The following is a 22,648-nucleotide window of genomic DNA, read 5'->3' as shown; positions in this document are numbered from 1 at the left end:
ACTTCATGATTGTGTCCCACTTGTTGTTGATTCTTCACAAAAAAATACAGTTTTATATCTTTATGTTTGAAGCCTGAAATGTGGCAAAAGGTCGCAAAGTTCAAGGGGGCCGAATACTTTCGCAAGGCACTATACCTTATGTCATGCCTTATTGGAATGGATTTATTGATAATATCTGTTGGGAAAAGTTTGGATGTTGCCACACACATACCTACTTGTTAACAAAATTAAGGAAGTTTCCTATTCATAAATATTATCTTGCCAACCACTATATGAAGAGGTTTAAGGAAAACGTCAACTCAAATTGCTCCTTTTATAATGATCACCCAGAAACAGCGTTGCATCTTTTTTGTCATTGTATTCATGTAAGAAAACTGTGGCAAGACATCAGTAGATGTATAATTGAACACATTATGAAGATTTTACACTATTGTGAAAAAAATAAAAATAATAAAAGATGCAAAACTCTACTTACTTCCGGAAGCTGTGTAGCTATACCAACAAGAGATACGATTATTTAAAATCTCTCTGATAATACTCTAATTCGTTTTACTCATTTTTGGTGACTTTGACATTGATTAACTAATATATGGGTGTTTGTTTATTTATTTGCGCTCTATAGATTAGCCATTTTCCCCAATATTTGTTACGTGTGCGCACGCGCAAATGATGATAGTCATCCAGGTTATAGCTAGCCGCTAGCGAGTAGAAGATACTGGAAGAACTAGAATAGCACGTAAAGGAGAACTCCAATCTAATTTTAGGGAGTTCCTCAAGTGTACCATGACGGTAAGTGCTTACAAAAGAACACAAAATACATTATCATCGACTTCCTATAATAATTTAACTATTGCTATTTTAAAGATGTTGTTTCATCAAGATGGCGTCTCTCTGCCCGTGGCAGGCATAGCATTAGGAATTACAATACTGTAGTGGCAGCCATGTCTACAAGCCAGCGAGTTTAGGTTTGTTAGATAAATTAGCTAGCCATCTACAGATACTTTGGCCTGATAACCGTCATTAGCTAGTTAGGTTGCTTTTACCAGGTTGGCATGTCGTGTTGATTTAGTAAATAAATGGAAATTCTCCTTCATATAGTTATTGATCAAAGTTTGCTTGGACAGCCGTTACTTAAACCTAGCTAGCTAACGTAAGCTACACAGCTATCTATGTAATTTAGCAATGAATGAGTGATGTTGTTTTGCCACTTGCAATCTAGCTAAATAATCTCTGTTTTAGAACGACCCCCTTCATTCATTAACTGGTTTTGTAGCTCCGGTATGGGCTACGTCCTCCCCTTTTATAGGTGTGCAACTTTTAACTAACCAGCTGGCCATGGCCATCAGGATCTTCATTGGGTGTATTGGTAGGGTTGGAGCAAATACCTGCATTACCATTACCTATCCAGGAGGAGGGCTTTACACTTCTGAGATTGCTTTTAGGGAAACAACTTTTTTTTTTTGTGAAGCCATGTTAGTGTAAGGGAGGTACAGTGTGTCCAGTTGCGTCGGTGTGACTGTGAGTAACCTTGCCAAAGAAACTTGTTGGGCCTCAGAACTAATGTCTAGGTTGCCTAAACATCCCTGTTACCATGGTTACTCTATGGATATCAGTCTGTAAGTCGCTGTAAACAAATAAAGTCCGTCTCTGCAAGCCAGAATATTGAATACAATGATGACATTTTAAATGCACTTTACCGGTTGTCTGTGTTGTTGGTCCTTTTGGTGGTAGGACGTGTAGATGGGGTAACATTTACATTTAAGTCATTTAGCAGACGCTCTTATCCCGACAGGAAAGTGTTGTTTACCTGACTTTTGGCGGCGCCGTTAGGTTCTGTTTGTATTTGCCATCACGTGATGCACAATATGTAAACAGCAGCCCAATGTAACAACGTTGTCCTTATGTAGGCGGTAATCTGAGACAAAATTTAAAATGTTATTAACCTACGCGTATTCCCTTGCAGTCAATGGAAGTGTTTGTGACTTGCTCATTCCTTGAACACGGCACCTGTATAACAAGAACCAGTTAGAAAATAGGAAATGAGTTTCCTAGTTCCGACTAAGCACTTAAACGCTGCAATATTGTGTGAATTGTTGAAAATACAAGCCGATTTTCAGCCCAGCATACTGAAAGTTAGATTAATAACACACTATTTTGTCCTAGATTACCTCCTACTTGAGGACAATATCAGCAGACAACAAAGTACGTTCAAAATAAGTTTATTCAACAGTCTGATTTGTGATGGGATTGTTCACAAAAAGTGAGCCTACATGTTAGAGGCGAGAGTGAAGAGTTTTCCACTCTCGGAATTATAGAGGCTAATGTCTAGGCCTTAGCTCAATGTGTTAACACAGGCTTGAGTCGTCATTCATTTCCCCTCAAACCTAGTGGAGGGGACACCAATAACTATAAGGTTGAATAGTGTGTGTTTTCTTCGATTTAGGCACGTGACGCCGATTCGACTGATTTACTACCCTTGATGGGCTCTCTTTACATGGATAAAAGAAAACACATTATGGAATCATCCAAATCGCCCAGAAGCTCCAAACACCACCATTCACAATCGAGGTCACGCTCCAGGGACCGAAAGCGCAAATCAAGTAAGTTAAATGCACTGAATTTGATAACTCAAGCTACAAACATTATGCATTAACACTTTCAGGTCACTTGGTAGGTCACACATCCATCTTCAGATCCCTGGCCAACTGGTCATGGCATTTGTCTTTTGACATAAATGTAGGGACAGAGCTGTACCTTGTTGTCAGAAATAGTCAAGTGCAAAACGTGATTCATCAGGTTCTAGACTGAGTGGAACTCGGGTCTAGTTGTATAACATATACCCAGCTTGCGTGTTATTTCCCGACCTGTGACTGTGTTCGGATTGGGAATGCGGCGTTTGCATCACCGAACAGTGCCCAATAAATAATTAAATCCTGTTGTTTGATTGACATCCATATTTGATTTGGGGAGGGGAGAATAGAATCTAGTAACTGGATTTCATAATTTCTTGTGCACTGATAGGTAATGTAAGGGATGCCGGTTTAATAAAACTCTCTTCTGACTATGATATACAGTCATGGCCGAAAGTTTTGAGAATGACACAAATATTAATTCTCACAAAGTCTGCTGCCTCAGTTTGTATGATGGCAATTTGCATATACTCCAGAATGTTATGAAGAGTGATAAGATGAATTGCAATTAATTGCAAAGTCCCTCTTTGCCATGCAAATGAACTAAATCCCCCCCAAAACATTTCCACTGCATTTCAGCCCTGCCACAAAAGGACGAGCTGACATCTTGTCAGTGATTCTCTCATTAATACAGGTGTAAGTGTTGACGAGGACATGGCTGGAGATCACTCTGTCATGCTCATTGAGTTCGATTAACAGACTGGAAGCTTCAAAAGGAGGTTGGTGCTGTGAATCATTGTTCTTCCTCTGTCAACCATGGTTACCTGCAAGGAAACACGTGCCATCATCATTGTTTTGCACAAAAGGGGCTTCACAGGAAAGGATATTGCTGCCAGTAAGATTGCACCTAAATCAACCATTTATCGGATCATCAAGAACTTCAAGGAGAGTGGTTCAATTGTTGTGAAGAAGGCTTCAGGGAGCCAAAGAAAGTCCAGCAAGTGCCAGGACCGTCTCCTAAAGGTGATTCAGCTGCGGGATCAGGGCAGCTCCAGTACAGAGCTTACTCAGGAATGGCAGCAGGCAGGTGTGAGTGCATCTGCACGCACAGTGAGGTGAAGACTTGGAGGATGGCCTGGTGTCAAGAAGGGCAGCAAAGAAGCCACTTTTCTCCAGGAAAAACATCAGGGACAGACTGATATTCTGCAAAGGGTACAGGGATTGGACTGCTGAAGACTGGGGTAAAGTCATTTTCTTTGATGAATCCCCTTTCTGATTGATTGGAAAAATAACTTGTCCGGAGAAGACCAGGTGAGTGCTACCATCAGTCCTGTGTCATGCCAACAGTAAAGCATCCTGAGACCATTCATGTGTGGGGTTGCTTCTCAGCCAAGGGTGTGGGCTCACTCACAATTTTGCCTAAGAACACAGCAGTGAATAAAGAATGGTACCAACACATCCTCCGAGAGAAACTTCTCCCAACCATCCAGGAACAGTTTGGTGACGAACAATGCCTTTTCCAGCATTAGGGAGCACCTTGCCATAGGGCAAAAGTGATAACTAAGTGGCTCGATATTTTGGGTCCATGGCCAGGAAACTCCCCAGACCATAATCCCATTGAGAAATTGTGGTCAATCCTCAAGAGGCAGGTAGACAAATAAAAACCCACAAATTCTGACAAACCCCAAGCATAGATTATTTAAGAATGGTCTGCCATCAGTCAGGATGTGGCCCGGAAGTTCATTGACAGCATGCCAGGGCGGATTGCAGAGGTCTTGAAAAAGAATGGTCAACACTGCAAATATTGACTCTTTGCATCAACTTAATGTAGTTGTCAATAAAGGTTTGACACTTATGAAATGCTTGTAATTATACTTCAGTATTCCATAGTAACATCTGACAAAAATATCTAAAGACACTGAAGCAGCAAACTTTGGAAATTAATATTTGTCTCATTCTCAACTTTTGGCCACGACTACAGTACCAGTCAAAAGATTGGGGACACCTACTCATTCAAGGGTTTTTCTTTATTTTTTACTATTTTCTATATTGTAGAATAGTGAAGACATCAGAACTATGAAATAACACATGGAATTATGTGGTAACCAAAAAAGAGTAAAACAAATCTAAATATATTTGAGATTTCTCAAAGTAGCCACATTTTGCCTTGATGACAGCTTTGCACACTCTTGGCATTCTCTCAACCAGCTTCACCTGGAATGCTTTTCCAACAGTCTTGAAGGAGTTCCCACATGCTGAGCACTTGTTGGCTGCTTTTCCTTCTCTCTGCAGTCCAACTCATCCCAAACCATATCAATTCAGTTGAGGTTGGGTCATTGTGTAGATGCAGTATGCAAAAATTGCGCCGCCATTTCCTGGTTGCAAAAATGTATATAGTTGGTCTAATTTCAGTTTGTTACAAACTGAATAGTGTAAAGAATAATTCTACCGTCTAAACCGCTGTGAAATATCCTTTCAATAACCCCAAATATTGTATTTTCAGCAGTTTGAAGCTGGTGTACAAAACCAAATTTAAATGGCGCAAAAATGAAACTTAAGAACTGGATGCATAGAAATAGAGCAGACCTCATGCTTCTTGGACTTGCTTTCAATGAGTGATGAGTCTCGAACTCGCAATTCTATGTGAATTTGGTCAGGTCACCCCAAAAAGTGACATTGCAGCTTTAACTGTGTATATGACGGCGTGCGCTCCAGGGCTAAGGCAACCCTAATTTGAAGGTGCAATAGAATTGGTCACTGTTCTCACCAATCCGTTTTGTTACTTTTACAGGTGACAAAAAGCACAGACGAAGTCGGAGCAGGAGCAAAGAGGTAACTAATATTAGTTCATTTTAGTGAACTAAAGTACAGCATTGTCACCATCTTGAATGTCGTTAGTTTTTTGTCTTAGATCATGGTAAGTACCAAACAACAGTGTAGGCTATTTCACCTGAATCAAAGATTAAGATGGGCATGGAATTAATTCAATTGAAGATAATTTTTTATTTTTTTTATTTACATTAACTTATTCTTCTTGGACATCTGTCACTAAGTGTAGCTGTCCATACTAGATGGTGAAGATTGAATATGTAGGATATTTTTCTTTTGAATAAATCCTGTGTGTAGATCACATGATAACATTTCTACAATAAATCATACTCAGCGTGCTAAAGCACGAAGAGACACTGAACTGAAGACGCTGCTGACATAGCAAAATTATATGTCTACTACTCGGACAGGTAACTATCAGCCATTCAAATTCATACTTGCCTCCTAGAATTAAGAAAATAAAGGAAATTACAGCCTTTTACTGGGTTCAATTGAAGCTGCATTGTTATTACAATTACTCAAAAGACAAACAGTCTGCTGGCAGTAACCTTATTAATCCAATTAATTCTTAGCCTGCCTTTTGAAAGCTGCACTTGTAGATGGGGAAGGGAATGTAGTGTTACATGAACCAAAACAAAGGTATTAAAGCTGTCTCTTGAGATGATCTACGGTAACCTACATTGTGTTTAAGGCTTATAATACATGTACCTACCATGATATATTTGAAACAAAACTAAGTAGAAGTGGCTGTACTTACTTGGTGCACTTGAGTAGGTGGTGGACATGACAAAACATATGCACTATAAGTTGGATCTACTAGTCTACATACACTGAACAAAAATATAAATGCAACATGTAAAGTGTTGGTTCCATGAGCTGAAATAAAAGATCCCAGAAATGTTCAATATGCGCGAAAAGTTTATTTCTCTCAAATTTTGTGTACAAATTTGTTTGCGTCCCTGTTAATGAGGATTTCTCCTTTGCCAAGATAATCCATCCACCTGACAGGTGTGGCATGTCAAGATCATTACACATGTATATCTTCTGCTAGGGACAGTTAAAGGTCACTCTAAAATGTGCGGTTTTGTCACACAACACAATGCCACAGATGTCTCCAGTTTTGAGGAAGCGTACAATTGTCATGCTAACTGCAGGAATGCCCACCAGTGCTGTTGCCAGAGAATTGAATGTTAATTTCTCTACAATAAGCCGCCTCCAGCGTCATCCCAGAGAACTTGGCAGTACATCCAACCAGCCTCGCAACCGCAGACCACGTGTATGGCGTTGTGTGGGCGAGCGGTTTGCTGATGTCAACACTGAACAGCATGCCCCATGGGGGCGGTGGGGTTATGGTATGGGAAGGCATAAGTTACGGACAATGAACACACTTGCATTTTATCATTGGCAATTTGAATGCACAGGTACTGGTGAGAACCTGAGGCCCATTTTCGTGTCATTCATCCTCCGCCATCACCTCATGTTTCAGCATGACAATGCACGGCCTCATGTCGCAAGGATCTGTCCCGGTTCTTCCATGGCCTGAATACTGACCAGACATCACCCATAGAGCACATTTGGGATGCTCTGGATCAACATGTATTCCAGTTCCTGTCAATATCCATCAACTATGCACAACCACTGAAGAGGAGTGGGACAACATTCCACAGGCCACAATCAACAGTCCGATCAACTCTTTGCGGAGATGTGTCGTGCTGCATGAGACAAATGGTGGTCACACCAGATACTAACTGCTTTTCTTATTCACGCCCCTACATTTTTTTAAGGTCTCTGTGACCAACAGATGCCTATCTGTATTCCCAGTCATGTAAAATCCATAGATTAGGGCCTAATGAATATATTTAAATTGACTGATTTCGTTATGAACTGTAACTCTTAATTTAAATTACTGCGTTTTATATTTTTGTTCAGTATACATTGGAGTTGGAGGGCAATTCATTGAAACATTTCTCTCCAGTTAGTCTATCAACCTGTGAAGACTATCAAGCTCCTTCGAGCCGTTTATACTTCTGACATACAGTGCATTCAGAAGTGAGTAAGACCCCTTGACTTCTTCACATTTTGTAATGTAAGAGCCTTATTCTAAAGTATGTGGTATTTATGTGTATATATACTCAGCAAAAAAGAAACATACCTTTTTCAGGACCCTGTCTTTCAAAGATAAGTTGTGAAAATCCTAATAACTTCAGATCTTCATTGTAAATGGTTTTAACACGGTTTCCCATGCTTGTTAAATGAACCATAAACAATTAATGAACATGCACCTGTGGAACGGTCGTTAAGATACTAACAGCTTACAGACGGTAGGTAATCAAGGTCACAGTTATCAATTCATAGGACACTAAAGAGGCCTTTTCTACTGACTCTGATAAACACCAAAAGAAAATGCCCAGGGTCCCTGCTCATCTGTGTGAATGTGCCTTAGGCATGCTGCAAGGAGTCATGAATTCTGCAGATGTGGCAAGGACAATAAATTGCAATGTCTGTACTGTGCGACACCTAAGACGGCGCTACAGGACGGACCGCTGATCGTCCTCACATTGGCAGACCACGTGTAACAAAACCTGCACAGGATCGGTACATCCGAACATCACACCTGCGGGACAGGTACAGGATGGCAATAGCAACTGCCCGAGTTACACCAGGAACGCACAATCCCTCCTCAGTGCTCAGACTGTCCGAAATAGGCTGAGAGAGGCTGGACTGAGGGCTTGTAGGCCTGTTGTAAGGCAGGTCCTCACCAGACATCACCCGCAACACCGTCGTCTATGGGCACAAACCCACCGTCTCTGGACCAGACAGGACTGGCAAAAAGTGCACTTCACTGACAAGACGCGGTTTTGTCACACCAGGGGTGATGGTCGGATTCATGTTTATCGTCAAAGGAATGAGCGTCACACCCAGGCCTGTACTCTGGAGCGGGATCGATTTGGAGGTGGAGGGTCCGTCATGGTTTGAGGCGGTGTGTCACAGCTTCATCGGACTGAGCTTGTTGTCAGGCAGGCAATCTCAAGCTGTGCGTTACAGGGAAGACATCCTCCTCCCTCATGTGGTACCCTTCCTGCAGGCTCATCCTGACATGACCCTCCAGCATGACAATTCCACCAGCCATACTGCTCATTCTGTGCGTGATTTCCTGCAAGACAGGAATGTCAGTGTTCTGCCATGGCCAGCGAAGAGCCCGGATTTCAATCCCATTCAGCACGACTGGGACCTGTTGGATCGGAGGGTGGGGGCTAGGGCCATTCCCCCCCCAGAAATGTCCGGGAACTTGCAGGTGCCTTGGTGGAAGAGTGGGGTCACCTCTCCCAGCAAGAACGGGCAAATCTGACGCAGTCCATGAGGAGGAGATGCGCTGCAGTACTTAGTATCTGGTGTGGCCACCAGCTGCATTGGCTGTTACTTTTGATTTTGACCCCCCCTTTGTTCAGGGACACATTATTCCATTTTTGTTATGTATGTGGAACTTGTTCAGTTTGTCTGTTTATGTCTTAACACATGAAAAAAAATATGTTATGTTTGCTGAAAATAAATGCAGTTGACATTGAGGACATTTCTGTTTTTGCTGAGCTTATATATAAATATCATCAATCTACACACAATACAAAGCAAAACCAGGTTTTAGACATTTTTAAATGTATTAAGATTTTTTAAATTTCATTTTACGTAAGTATTCTGACCCTTTACTCAATACTTTGTTGAATCACGTTTTGGCAGCGATTACAGACTCGAGTCTACTTTGGTATGACTCTACAATCTTGGCACAACTGTATTTGGGGAGTTTCTCCCATTCTTCTCTGCAGATCCTCTCAAGTGCTGTCAGGTTGGATGGGGAGCGTTGCTGAACAGCTATTTTCAGGTCTCTCCAGAGATGTTTGATTGGGTTCAAATCCGGGCTCTGGTTGGGCCACTCATGGACATTAAGACTTTTCCCGAATCCACTCCTGCGTTGTCTTGGCTGTGTGCTTAGGGTTGTTGTCCTGTTGGAAGGTGATCATTTGCCCCAATCTGAGGTCCTGAGCGCTCTGGAGCAGATTTTCATCAAGGATCTCTCTACTTTGCTACGTTCATCTTTCCCTCGATCCTGACTAGTCTCCCTGTCCCTGCCTTTGAAAAACATCCTCATAGCATGATGCTGCAACCACCATTCTTCACCGTAGGTATGGTGCCAGGTTTGTTCCAGATGTGACGCTTGGCATTCATGCCAGAGAATCTTGGTTTCTCATGGTCTTAGAGTCTTTAGGTGCCTTTTAGGCAAACTCCAAGTGGGCTGTCATGTGCCTTTTTACTGTGGAGTGGCTTTCATCTGGCCTCTCTATTGTTAAGGCCTGAGTGCTGCAGCGATGGGAAAACCTTCCAGAAGGACATCCATTGTTGTAGAAAATATTAAACCAAATACTTCTCAGATACGGGAGCTTGTAAATTCAATTATACTTTATTACTAAAGTAACAGAAGCCTAGCAGTTCCATGGAAAAACTGCCTCATTCTTTGTGCTTGGCTTTTATACAGTTTTACCCTTGCATAACATTGTCACTCCACTTTACGAATCATGTTATCTTACTAAGTTTCCGTTCTCTTATTGGCTCAGATATTGGGGCATAGATTCTATTAGTGGCGTGACATCCCTTAGCTAATGTTCCTGTCCTATATTATCTATGTATGATAACCCATGTGCGTGTCCAGTAGCCTTCACAAGATCAGACATGGCACAGACCAGGCACGTCTTGTTAGTCTACCTTGCCTCATCTACACAGATTCTGTTTACGTTCTGTTTTTTACGTGTCCAATGGTCAATTCAATGTTGATCCAGCATTGTACACTCACATGGGCTTCAGCCTTCATTCTGCTTACACATGTCTAATATTTAAACTTATATTGCTTTATTCCTTCTATTTCAAAGAGAACCGTATCGGTACTGAGAATCATCAGATGACTGGAAAATCTCCTACACCATCTCCACAGAGGAACTCTAGAGCACGGTCAGAGTGACCATCTGGTTCTTGGTCACCTCCCTGACCATGGCCATTCTCCCCTGATTGCTCTGTTTGACCGGGTGGACCAGCTCTAGGAAGAGTCTTGGTGGTTCCAAACTTCCTCCATTTCAGAATGATGGAGGTCACTGTTCTTGGGGATCTTCAATGCTGCAAACATTTTTTTGGTACCCTTTCCCGGATCTGTGCCTTGACACAATAGTGTCTCTGAGCTCTACGGACAATTCCTACGAACACATTGCTTGGTTTTTGCTCTGACATGCACTGTCGACTACGGGACCTTTTTATATCGACAGGTGTGTGCCTTTTCTAACACATGTCCAATCAATTGAATTCACCACAGGTGGACTCCAAGTTGAAGAAACATCTAAAGGATGATCAATGGAAACAGGATGCACTGGAGCTTAATTTCAAGTCTCATAGCAAATGGTCTGAATACTTATGTAAAATGAGGTATTTCAGTTTTAAATTTGCTAAAATGTTCAAGCCTGTTTTTGCTTTGTCATTATAGGGTATTGTGTGTAGATTTATGATAAAACAAATTTCTTTAATCAATTTTAGAATAAGGACGTAACATAACAAAATATGGAAAAGGTCAAGGGGTCGGGAATACTTTATGAAAGGCACTGTATGGTCGGTCGGTTTCTGGTGATAAGTCTAAATCTGTCTGAAATGAGCAAGAGTTCTCAACATGCTTTGGTATTTTCTGTATCAAACCGTTGTACTAACGCTCTTTGTTGCACTATTTTCCTGAAAGAGACAACTTCTTCTTAAAACAGGCACGAAGGAGGGACTCTGAGAAGCCATCAAAATCTCACAGCAAGTTGGATGAGCAGCCGGAGCAGACTGAGAGGGGCAGGGAGAGACTTTCTGCAGAGAATGGGGAGGAGCGACACCGGCGCAAAGACAAGAAGGGGCGGAGCCACTCCAGGTCACACTCACGGGACAGGTGGGTCTAGGTTCATGGAGATATGGTACATGCTGTCTTGATATGTATTGAGACTAGTAACTGTAAACTGGGGAGCATTTTATTTTCACACTGTTTTAGACGTCATCGCAGCAGAAGTCGGAACAAACGGAGGTCGCGGTCCCCGCGGGAGAAGAAGAAGAGGGCCAGCTCCCGGTCGGGTTCAAAGACCAAACACCGCCACAGGAGCAGGAGCAAAAGCAGGTGGGTTTCTCTTGCTACTCTCCCTACCATTCTTTGTTTAACTATCTACCGCAGTCCTGACTACCTACCGGTCGGTCGTTACTAGTTACCACAACCACAAAGTCATAAACCCCGCCCGTTTCTACACTTTCTCTTCTGTAATTTTAAATCTAACCACACTGCTGACCTTACGCCTAACACTACCTATAATTTTTGGTTTTATACATTTTTGCAATATAGCCCATTTTGACTTTGTCTGTGGTAACTAGTGGAAACCCTACCAGACAGCGCTCACCTTACTACTGTCCCCCACCCACTCAGCCATGATGGTATTAATGCCGTTTTAAGTTCTCTGTTGTGTGCCGTGCCTCTATGTTGTCAGTACGTACTTCATGTTCCACTTCTCGTCAGTTTGATGGCTCGTTGCATTGATGTATGACTGCATGCTCTTAGACATCCAACAATCTGTTAATGTCACGTATTGCGGTTGAGAGCTTGCGCTTTGTACTTGCATAGCAATCACCATACAATTTCTCTCTCAGGGCTGTCACGGTTTTTCGACATGGCATCTTGTAGTCTGGTTGTAGATATGTCATTAGGGGGTTTTGAAGCTGACATCCTCTACCATTGACGATGGCTGCATATCAACAGTAATAATTTCTGTTATCAGCGCTGTTATTTTCTTTCTCATTCCCTAATCACACTGCTACCAGCAACGGGTTGGGTCTCATGCTGACTGCCTTTCAACATTGCACCTATTCTGCCACTGTAGCTCCACCACAAAGTTTGCATTTCATCACCTTCTCATTTAACTTCTCAAAATATTGCCATACAGGACTTTGCTGCTGTCACTTCCCTGACTCACTCTGCCATTTTTCAAAATGTTAATGACGAGGACGTGCAGAGCACTTTTATATCCATGGCAAATAATTTAAAAGCTTAATATCTCCTACTAACGTTACAGCGTTGTTGCATTAGGTAATTGTTACTTTTTCCGATGATGGTCAGGACCTGTTAGTGGTAGTTTTGTGACTGTGGTTGTCATTTTTGTTTAAAAAATGTAAAAAACAACTTGGGGGGTAGGGATGTATTTTTCTATATGTTTACACGTTCACAGCCCTATTGTCAACCACTCCTGTGTGCCTAATGTTTGCCCCTCTGTTTGTAACTGTGTGTGTGAGAATGCATATATTTCTGAGGATCTTGAAATGCTATGATGTCTCTTTTAGGGAGCGGAAAAAGAAGACTGATAAGGTGCGCAGAAAAGAGAAGAGTCGTAGCAGGTCTGTGAGCCCCCCTGCTTTCCGGGGCAGAAACACTGCCATGGACGCACAGGAGGCGCTGGCCAGAAGGTACTGCAGTGGTTTAGAGGAACTGTGACTTGAAGATTTGTTTGTTGAGTGTCTGTTAGGTAGTTCATGTTTTAATGTCACGTGCACCAGTACAGTGAAATTCCTTTCATAACCTCTCTGGGATATGTGGGATGCTAGCGTCCCAACCTGACCAAAGCCAGGGAAAATGCAGAGTGCCAAATTCAAATACTATAAAATCAAATTTTCATTAAAGCACACATGTAAGATGCCAAATTAAAGCTACACGTGTTGTGAATCCAGCCAACATGTCAGATTTCAAAAGGTATTTCGGCGAAAGCAAACGATGCTATTATCTGAGGATAGCACCTCCGTAAACAAAAGAGAAAGCATATTTCAACCCTGCAGGCACGACACAAAACGCAGAAATAAAAAATATAATTCATGCCTTACCTTTGACGAGCTTCTTTTGTTGGCACTCCAATATGTCCCATAAATATCACATCTTCCTTTTGTTCGATTAATTCTGTCGATATCCAAAATGTCCATTTATTTGGTGCATTTGATCCATAAAAACACAGGTTCCAACTTGAGCAACGTGACTACAAAATATCTCAAAAGTTACCTGTAAACTTTGCTAAAACATTTCAATCTCCTTTTGTAATACAACTTTAGGCATTTTTTTTAACGTAAATAATTGATCAAATTGAAGACTGGATGATCTGTGTTCAATACAGGAAGAAAACAAACTGAAGCATGCTTTCTGGTCACGCACCTCTATCTAACAGTACACTTCAGGTGACCCTCGTTCAAGATGGCCATACTTCTTCATTACACAAAGGAATAACCTCAACCAATTTCTAAAGCTTGTTGACATTCAGTGGAAGCGATAGGAACTGCAAGAAGGTCCTTTAGAAATCTGGATTCCCAATGAAAACTCATAGAAAAGAGTGACCTCAAACAAACACTATCTGAATGGTTTGTCCTTGGGGTTTCGCCTGCTAAATAAGTTATGTTATACTCACAGACATGATTCAAACAGTTTTCGAAACTTTAGTTTTCTATCAAAATCTACTAATAATATGCATATCTTATTTTCTGGGGATGGGAAGCAGGTAATTGAATTTGGGCATGCATTTCATCCGGATGTGAAAATACCCCTCTGTCATCAAGAAGTTAACTCCAAACCCAACAATGCAGTAATCAAAATCAATGTTGCACCAAAAATAACATCAGAACAAAAACACACCAGAAATGGAAATGAATAAGAACACAAGAAGGTAAGTAGCTATATACAGGGTCAGTTCCAATACCATATTTAAAATGTGCAGGGATACTGGAGTGATTGAGGTAGATATTGTACAGTGCATTCGGAAAGTATTCAGACCCCTTCCCCTTTTCAATATTTTGTTATGTTACAGCCTTATTCTAAAATGTATTAAATAAAAATCCTCTATCTATATACAATGCCCCGTAATGACAGTGAAAACAGATGTTTAGACATTTTTGATCATTTATTTAAAAAGATAAAAACACACCATATTTACATAAGTATTTCGACCCTTTATGCGACTCTGAATTGAGCTCAGGTGCATCCTGTTTCCATTGATCATCCTTGATGTTTCTACAACTTGATTGGAGTCCACCTGTGGTAAATTCAATTGATTGGACATAATTTAGAAAGGCACACACCTGTCAATATAAGGTCCCACAGTTGACAGTGCATGTCAGAGCAAAAAACAAGCCATGAGGTTGAAGGAATTCTCTGTAGAGCTCCTAGACAGGATTCTGTTGTGGCACAGATCTGGGGAAGGGTATCAAAAACATTCTGCAGCATTGAGGGTCCCCAAGAACACAGTAGCCTCCATTCTTAAATGGAAGAAGTTTGGAAGCACCAAGACTCTTCCTAGAGCTGGTCGCCTGTTCAAACTGAGCAATCAGGGGAGAAGTGCCTTGGTCGGTAAGGTGACCAAGAATGTGATGGTCACTCTGCAGAGCTCCAGAGTTCGTCTGTGGAGATGGGAGAACATTCCAGAAGGACAACCTTCTCAACATCCTTGATGTTTCTACAACTTGATTGGAGTCCACCTGTGGTAAATTCAAATAATTGGACATGATTTGGAAAGGCACACCTGTCTATAACACTCCACCAATCATACCTTTATGGTAGAATGGCCAGACGGAAGCCACTCCTCATAAGTCACATGACAGACCGCTTGGAGTTTGCCAAAAGGCACCTCTGGCCATGAGAAACAAGATTGAACTGTTTGGCCTGAATTTCAAGTGTCACATCTGGAAGAAACCTGGAACCATCCCTACAGTGAAGCATGGTGCTGTGGGTATGTTTTTTACAGCAATAGGGACTGGGAGACTAGTCAGGATTGAGGGAAACCTGAACGGAGCAAAGTACAGAGATCCTTGATGTAAAACATGATTGCCCCAGACTGAGGTCCTGATCAAAGGTTCACCTTCCAACAGGACAACAACCCAAACACGCAGCCAAGACAACGCAGGAGTGGCTTCAAGACAAGTCTCTGAGTGGCCCAGCCAGAGCCCGGACTTGAACCCGATCAAACATCTCTGGAGAGACCTGAAAATAGCCGTGTGGCGACACTCTCCATTCAACCTAACCGCTTGAAAGGATCTGCAGAGTAGAATGGGAGAAACTCTCCAAATACAGGTGTGCCAAGCTTGTAACATCATACCTAAGACTCGAGGCTGTAGCCGCTGCCAAAGATGCTTCAATAAAGTAATGAGTAAATGGTCTGAATACTTGTGCAAATGTGATATTTCAGTTTTTATTTAATTATAACTATTATTTAAAAATAATTGAACCAATTTTAGAACAAGGCTGTAACATAACAATGTGGAAAAAGTCCATGGGTCTGAATACTTTCCGAATGCACTGTACATAGGACTAATTTGTTGTATTACTTGTGAGGCACAGCTGAGTGAGCTTAATATTATTTTTAAAAATGTACCTGACTGAAGGCCTGCATCTGTTCAGACTGAGGGAGCAGCGTTGCGGCTGCATCTCATCCGACTTACCGTCCCTCCGCTCTCCCTCCCTCCACTGAGAAAAGGGGACACAGACTTCCAGCTGATGGTGCAACTTAAGAGTCACTACATTATTTCTGCCTTGTGCAGCAATTCATGTCACTCCTATGACCAGAGAAAGTGAAATATTCCTTCAAATGGAAAAAAAAACCAACCCGCTAATAATAACAGCGCAAACTTATCGGAACATTTTGCTATAGTCGTTCGCTGCTGCAGTCTGGTTGTAGCTTGACTGGAATTAAGGTAGATGCACATTTTTATGGCTTATGAAAGTGTGTTTAATGCTGAATAACAACTTAGTCAATAAAACAGCAGCTCATTGCTCTATTCGTTGAGTCTCGTAGTCATCTCACAGTATTAACTTTGGTGTGCGTTCGAGTCTTCTTTTTACAGTCTATGGCCAGCTGTAGGCCTATAGGTGCATTTTAATAAAAAAATAAAGACCTCAAGGCTTTAATCGTTGGGTTTTCTACAGAAATGTTTGATCGACCAGGAATGCTTTGAAGATCGACCAGTCGATTGCGATCGACCGGTTGGTGACCACTGGTCTAGGATGATGGAGTTGTGTGCATAACCAGCCTCAAAGCCCTTCATGATTACAGATGTGAGTGCTACAGGGTGGTGGTAGTCATTGTGGCATGAAGCCTAGTTCTTGGGAACAAACATTATGGTAGTGGGATTTCAGACAGGGGACAAGGAGAGGTTGAAAATTGAACATGAATATGCCTGCCAGCTGATCTGCACATGCTCCGAGAACGCGCCTTGGAATGCCTTCCAGCCCTGCCGCCTTGAGTGTTGAACTGATTGACCTTACGCGTGTCGGCCTCAGAGCGAGCTCTCCCAGTCCTCTGGGTCGGTGAGGGTGCTCACGCATGGTATGGTGTTATTGTCTACGCATTCATAAAATGCATTGAGTTCATCTGGAAGAGAGGCATCATTGGGCAGATCACAGTTGGGTCTTCCCCTGCCTCATGCATTGGAACCTTTGTAGTATGATTCCGCCTAATTCCTATATTGCTGCTTGGAGGTCATATCGGGATTTCTTGTACTTAAAGTAGCAGACAATCTGCTCCTAAAGCCTGGCTGACATATGAACACTCTTTGCTTGCCTTTATCTCCAGGTTGGAAAGGGCAAAGAAACTGCAAGAGCAGAAAGAAAAGGAGATGTTGGAGAAACAGCAGCATCAGGAGGTACCTGCAGGTGAGACGCTCTCCTCGGCCATCAATTACACCTACAAAAAATGTAATCCTTGAATAAAACCATAGAAACGGTTCACTAACACAGACCCACTTTGTTTTTTTGCATTTCTAGTTCCAGCTCCCCTGCTGTCTGACACAGTAGTAGTTGCTGCTGCAGTTGCTACCAACCCTGTCCTCAATGTGGCAGCTCTTCTGGCCTCAGGGACCCAGGTCACGCCCCAGATCGCCATGGCAGCGCAGATGGCAGCCCTACAAGCCAAAACCTTGGCAGAGACTGGCATTGCTGTGCCCAGTTATTACAATCCCTCTGCTGTCAACCCCATGAAGTTTGCAGAGCAGGAGAAGAAAAGGAAGAAGCTCTGGCAGGGAAAGAAGGAAGGGGTAAGATTTTATGCTATGTAGTGCAATACGTAGCGCACTGGTTATTTGATGGAGCAGATTCTTTACTTTGTAACATCCGGAATGTAGAACTAGTGACTTAATGAAAATAAATATTGAGGAAAAACATGCAACTTCGCTTATGGTGGCATGATTGTTGCAAGTTACTAATACATGCAAATTGTTTGTTTTGAAGGACAAGTCACAGACAGCTGAGTTGTGGGAGAAGCTGAACTTCGGAAATAAGGACCAAAATGTTAAATTTCGTAAACTGATGGGCATCAAAGTATGTTTAACGGAGTCCTTTTATTTTCTCATTTGAGTGTGTACCATGCTGCAGAGCCTTGCATTTCTAACACTGTGGTTTCTGTCCTGTCAGGGGGAAGAGGAAGGTGAGACCTCAAAGCCACTCAATGACGAAGGCCTGAAGACCCTGCAGCAGCAGGAGGAGATGTTCCATAACCTGGACGTTCAGTATGAGATGGCCAGGTCCCAGACCCACACTCAAAGAGGCATGGGACTAGGCTTCGGCACTTCATTCTCACGGGGCATGGACACCATCTAATGCCAAACCATGCACTGGCTTGCCCTTGCTTTCTTTCTCATTGGTCTCTCCACTCACAGCTAGCACTCAAGTTTGCATGAATGTTGTTGCATTGGATCTGTAATTTTATTTAGAAACAATCTCACGTCTTTTAAACATTCTCATGTAAATAGATGCTGAGTTTTCCTCAGTGTACATCTTTTCTGAATTATGCAATAGTTTAATGACAGTCATGCTGGCTGGATTTAGATTTGTTTGAGAAATGTGATTGCATATCTGTTTTTTACAAAAAAATGTATATATTTTGGATTGTTTGAAATGGAACATTATGTAGATCAAGTAAAATTATTCTGTTTACGTTCATTTACCAAGTTTCTTTACAAATTGATCTGAATCCTAATCTCGACATGTAGTGTCATCTTTGTTTCCTTTCTACTGAATGGGAATGTAAAACAGTGGATCATATTACTAAAATGTCTACTAGGCATCTGATGGTTTCATGGAAAGAATGAACAATAAACTTACATATGTTCTTGAAATAAAAGTCCATTTGTGTTGAAGTGGTCCCAGGTGTTTGTTTTGGCCATAAATGCTTTTTACAAAGCAACAAAAATTATGTTGTTGACTGTATTTCCAAGGGTCTTTGCTGAGAGAAGATGCAAACAGCATTGAGTCATTAACACTGGAACATGAATGGTAAAATGTGCACTTAAACTTAATCGGGAAATTTAAGTCCATTAACAACAAATTACATGACTGCTCTTGAGGACATGGATCAGGCTCAATTATTGCCAAATAATTTAATAAAATGCCCCTTCACAATAGCCTGGTGGAATATTGATTGTAAATTACAATTTGTGATCTCAAACCCAGTGGTAAAATTCATCAAGCAGTCCCAAATGTTCTCTAATGTAATTTCTGGTGCAGGTAGCCTTCATGTCTCTGGAGCCCACTTTTGGTACCAGGCTAAAATCTACTTGCATATTAGTGAAATGTCATTAAGGTAACAATATTTCTACTGGAGTAGGATATTTCAGTGCTCTTTCCACCCCTGCATGACTCCAACTTCCTGTCTTTACTGTATTAAAAAGACCACTTGTGGCATCCAGTGAAAATCACCCTTTTGGTTCCTGTGAGGGGGTCTAGTCAAATCAGCTTTAGTGATTCAGAAACAACAGGGAACACTACAAGAGTACACTACAGACTATTGAGATGGAATTGGAACAGATCAAATATGAATTGGTCTTTTCCATGACCTACATGATCTGTGTATACTGAGGTTAATGTGGAATTATTGGATATGGAATGACTTAGAACTGTCAGACCCGACTCAGCTTTCATTGTTAAATGTATGTCACCATGTACAGTTATGCATGGTTTTGAAAAATTGCCACGGCTGGTGAATTTAAATGTAGTTCAGTGTATTGTACTGTTGTATATAACTATATAGTTTGAGATTAGAGGAGGCAGTCTGCTCAAGATAGATGGTCATTTTGGACCATGTCAAATGTAGCCTGAAATCCAGTCTGTTTGTGCTAACATTACACTCCTTGCTAGTCCTGTTTGGCATGACAAGAACTGGCAAGGGGTGGAATGTTAGCTTGAAATCCATTCTGTTTGTGCTATGTCAAATTGTCCTTCGGTTTCAACTGTACTGTGGCTACATGACAATCCTGCTACTGTCAACCCATGATGTTTGAAGAGCAGGAGAAAGGGAAGAAGCTCTGGCAGGGAAACAAGGAAGGGGTAAGATTTTATGCTATACAGAGAATGTAGAACACTGGTTATTTGATGGAGCAGATTATCTTTACTTTGAAATTGTCCAGTGTCAACTTAAATTGTTTTATAGCACCAATATGCAAAACAAATCTAAATGTTTAATGTTAGCAGGGTAATTATTAAATGAGATGCCATCAGCCAAAACTTCCAGGGGTGATGCGGGGCACTTGTTGGTTGTTTGGAATTAAATAGTCTTCTGTAGGTACATAGTTACAATATGGTGACAATGTAATAACATCAAATAAAAAATATCAGCTTGGTAATGTTTCTGTATTGGTGTATGGGACACTTAAAGAAGTGTGTTATGCCTGTATGTTACAACAAAAAATACATCTGTACACAATGTATTTTTAATTTTTATTTAAAAAAATACATTATATGCAGTGCAATTGTCAGTTATCACAGGTTAACGCTGAAGTAATGGAATCTAGGCCCGTGTGTAACGGTTTTCTAGGTGTGGTGAAGGAGAGTCGGACCAAACTTCAGCGTGTAGAATGCGATCCATGTTTAATGAACAAAAAACATAACACGAATCTAAAACGCAAACACTACAAAGCAAAGAACGTAACGAAAACCGAAACAGCCTAAACTAGTGAAAACTAACATAGACAGGAACAAGACACTAAGGACAATCACCCACAACACAACCAAAGAATATGGCTGCCTAAATATAGTTCCCAATCAGAGACAACGATAAACACCTGACTCTGATTGAGAACTACTCCAGACAGCCATAGACTCTGCTAGATCACCCCACTAGCTACAATCCCACTATATACCAAAACCCCAAGACAAAACACACCACAATACAAAAACCCCATGCCACACCCTGGTCTGACCCAATACATAAAGATAAACACAAAATACTTCGACCAGGGCGTGACACCGTGTAACATAGACCAGCACAGGCTCATTTCGATCATTGTATCCTGTGTTTAAAGTTGTCCAATTTGGATTTGGTATGAAAAGTCTGATGGGATTTCAACCCTTTGTCCTCTCACTGTGTAACGAAACATGCTGTCAACACCGGCCACGCATGTTGACTTTGTCCATCCACACTAGATAGGATCATCACCCGCAGCTTAAAATAGCAAAACCAACTGTGAACCAACTATATTGAAGTTGCACTATGCAGAAATTGCTCTGCCATTTCCTGTTTTCTAAAATTGGAATAGTTCTCGAAGCACTTCAAGAGCAAAAAACAAACAAGCAATATATAGTATCATGACAGGTCTACCAATAGAGGCCAAGCCTTTGAATGCTAATTCCTCTGAAGATTGAGAGGGTCCGTTCATGGCTTGAGCAGAGGGGGCTGGTCAGAGGATGGTAGATGATAGTGATGGAGCCTGTAGATGAGCAGAGGGCAAGTCTGGGGACCAGACTGAGTCTTATAGCCACTGGACTTTTCCTCTTCCACTCTGTAGCACCCACTTGGGTGATTCCCCAGCAGCTCGAATGCCAGAAAACTCACCACACAGTTCAGAATAGTGGCTAGTTGACCTCATTACGAGCCCTCTGCCTCAGCACTGCTATATTCCTCAATCTCCCATCCCCCCCATGCTTCAAGCCACTCCTGAAATTATGTTATCAAAAGATTAGGAACTGGCAGCCAGGTGAAACAAAAAAGTGTCCAGATGCATTTTTCAAACAAAAACATTAGTCAGCTAGCCAAAACAAAAACGATTTATCCTGTCAGTTAATCTGCAAATCCGTGGCTCAAAAACACTAGATACAGTGCCTTCAGAAAGTATTCAGACCCTTGACTTTTTCCACATTTTGTTACGTTACAGCCTTATTCTAAAATTGATTAAATACATACAAATCCTCAGCATTCTACACACAGTACCCCATAATTACAAAGGTTTTTAGAAATTTTAGCAAATGTATAAACCTTGAACAACAACTTGAAATTGAGCTCAGGTGCATCTTGTCTCCATTGATCATCCTTTAGATGTTTCTACAACTTGATTGGAGTCCACCTGTGGTAGATTCAATTAATTGGACATGATTTAAAAAGGCACACACCTGTCTATATAAGATCCCACAGTTGACAGTGCATGTCAGAGCAAAAACCAAGCCATGAGGTCGAAGGAATTGTCCTTAGAGCTCCGAGACAGGATTGTGTCAAGGCACAGATCGAGGGAAGGGTACCAAAAAATGTCTGCAGCATTGAAGGTCCCCAAAAACACAGTGACCTCCATATTTCTTAAATGGAAGAAGTTTGGAACCACCAAGACTCTTCCTAAAGCAGGCTGCCCTGCACTGACAGTGCTCTAGAGTTCCTCTGTGGAGATGGGAGAACCTTCCAGAAGGACAACCAACTCTGTAGCATTCCACCAATCAGACCTTTATGGTAAAGTGGCCAGACGGAAGCCAATTCTAAGTGAAAGGCTCATGACAGCCCGCTTGGAGTTTGCCAAAAGGCACCTAAAGACTATCAGACCATGAGAAACAAGATTCTCTGGTCTGATGAAACCAAGATTGAACTATTTGGCCTAAATGCCAAACAGCACGTCTGGAGGAAAACATCCTTACGGTGAAGCATGGTGGTGGCAGAATCATGCTGTGAGGATGTTTTCAGTGGCAGGGACTGGAAGACTAGTCAGGATCGAGGGAAAGATGAACGGAGCAAAGTTCAGAGAGACCCTTGATGAAAACCTACTCCAGAGCTCACAGGATTTCAGATTTGGGGCTAAGGTTCACTTTCCAACAGGACAAGACACCGCAGGAGTCTCTGAATGTCCTTGAGTGGCCCAGCCAG

At 41.7% G+C, this 22,648-nt stretch overlaps 1 protein-coding gene across 1 annotated transcript; it reads left to right on the top strand.

Annotated features, from left to right (window-relative positions):
* Nucleotides 1–622: 622 nt before the first annotated feature.
* Nucleotides 623–18,668, top strand: LOC118393234 (arginine/serine-rich coiled-coil protein 2-like). The gene is made up of 10 exons (XM_035785721.2): nt 623–789; nt 2,444–2,600; nt 5,422–5,462; nt 11,249–11,418; nt 11,518–11,640; nt 12,849–12,971; nt 17,108–17,187; nt 17,299–17,567; nt 17,761–17,850; nt 17,944–18,668. The coding sequence occupies exons 1-10, from the start codon at nt 784–786 to the stop codon at nt 18,127–18,129; spliced, it is 1,245 nt and encodes a 414-aa protein (XP_035641614.1). The 5' UTR covers nt 623–783; the 3' UTR covers nt 18,130–18,668.
* Nucleotides 18,669–22,648: the final 3,980 nt, after the last annotated feature.

Source organism: Oncorhynchus keta, chromosome 14 (genome assembly GCF_023373465.1).
Source record: "Oncorhynchus keta strain PuntledgeMale-10-30-2019 chromosome 14, Oket_V2, whole genome shotgun sequence".
Lineage (NCBI taxonomy): Eukaryota > Metazoa > Chordata > Actinopteri > Salmoniformes > Salmonidae > Oncorhynchus > Oncorhynchus keta.
This window is presented reverse-complemented; position numbering and strand designations above follow the sequence as displayed.

Excerpts from the sequence above, each read along its gene's own strand:
- LOC118393234 (XM_035785721.2), top strand. Across the intron at positions 2,601-5,421 it reads GGACCGAAAGCGCAAATCAA|GTGACAAAAAGCACAGACGA; the intron begins GTAAGTTAAATG and ends TTACTTTTACAG. Across the intron at positions 17,188-17,298 it reads GCATCAGGAGGTACCTGCAG|TTCCAGCTCCCCTGCTGTCT; the intron begins GTGAGACGCTCT and ends TTGCATTTCTAG.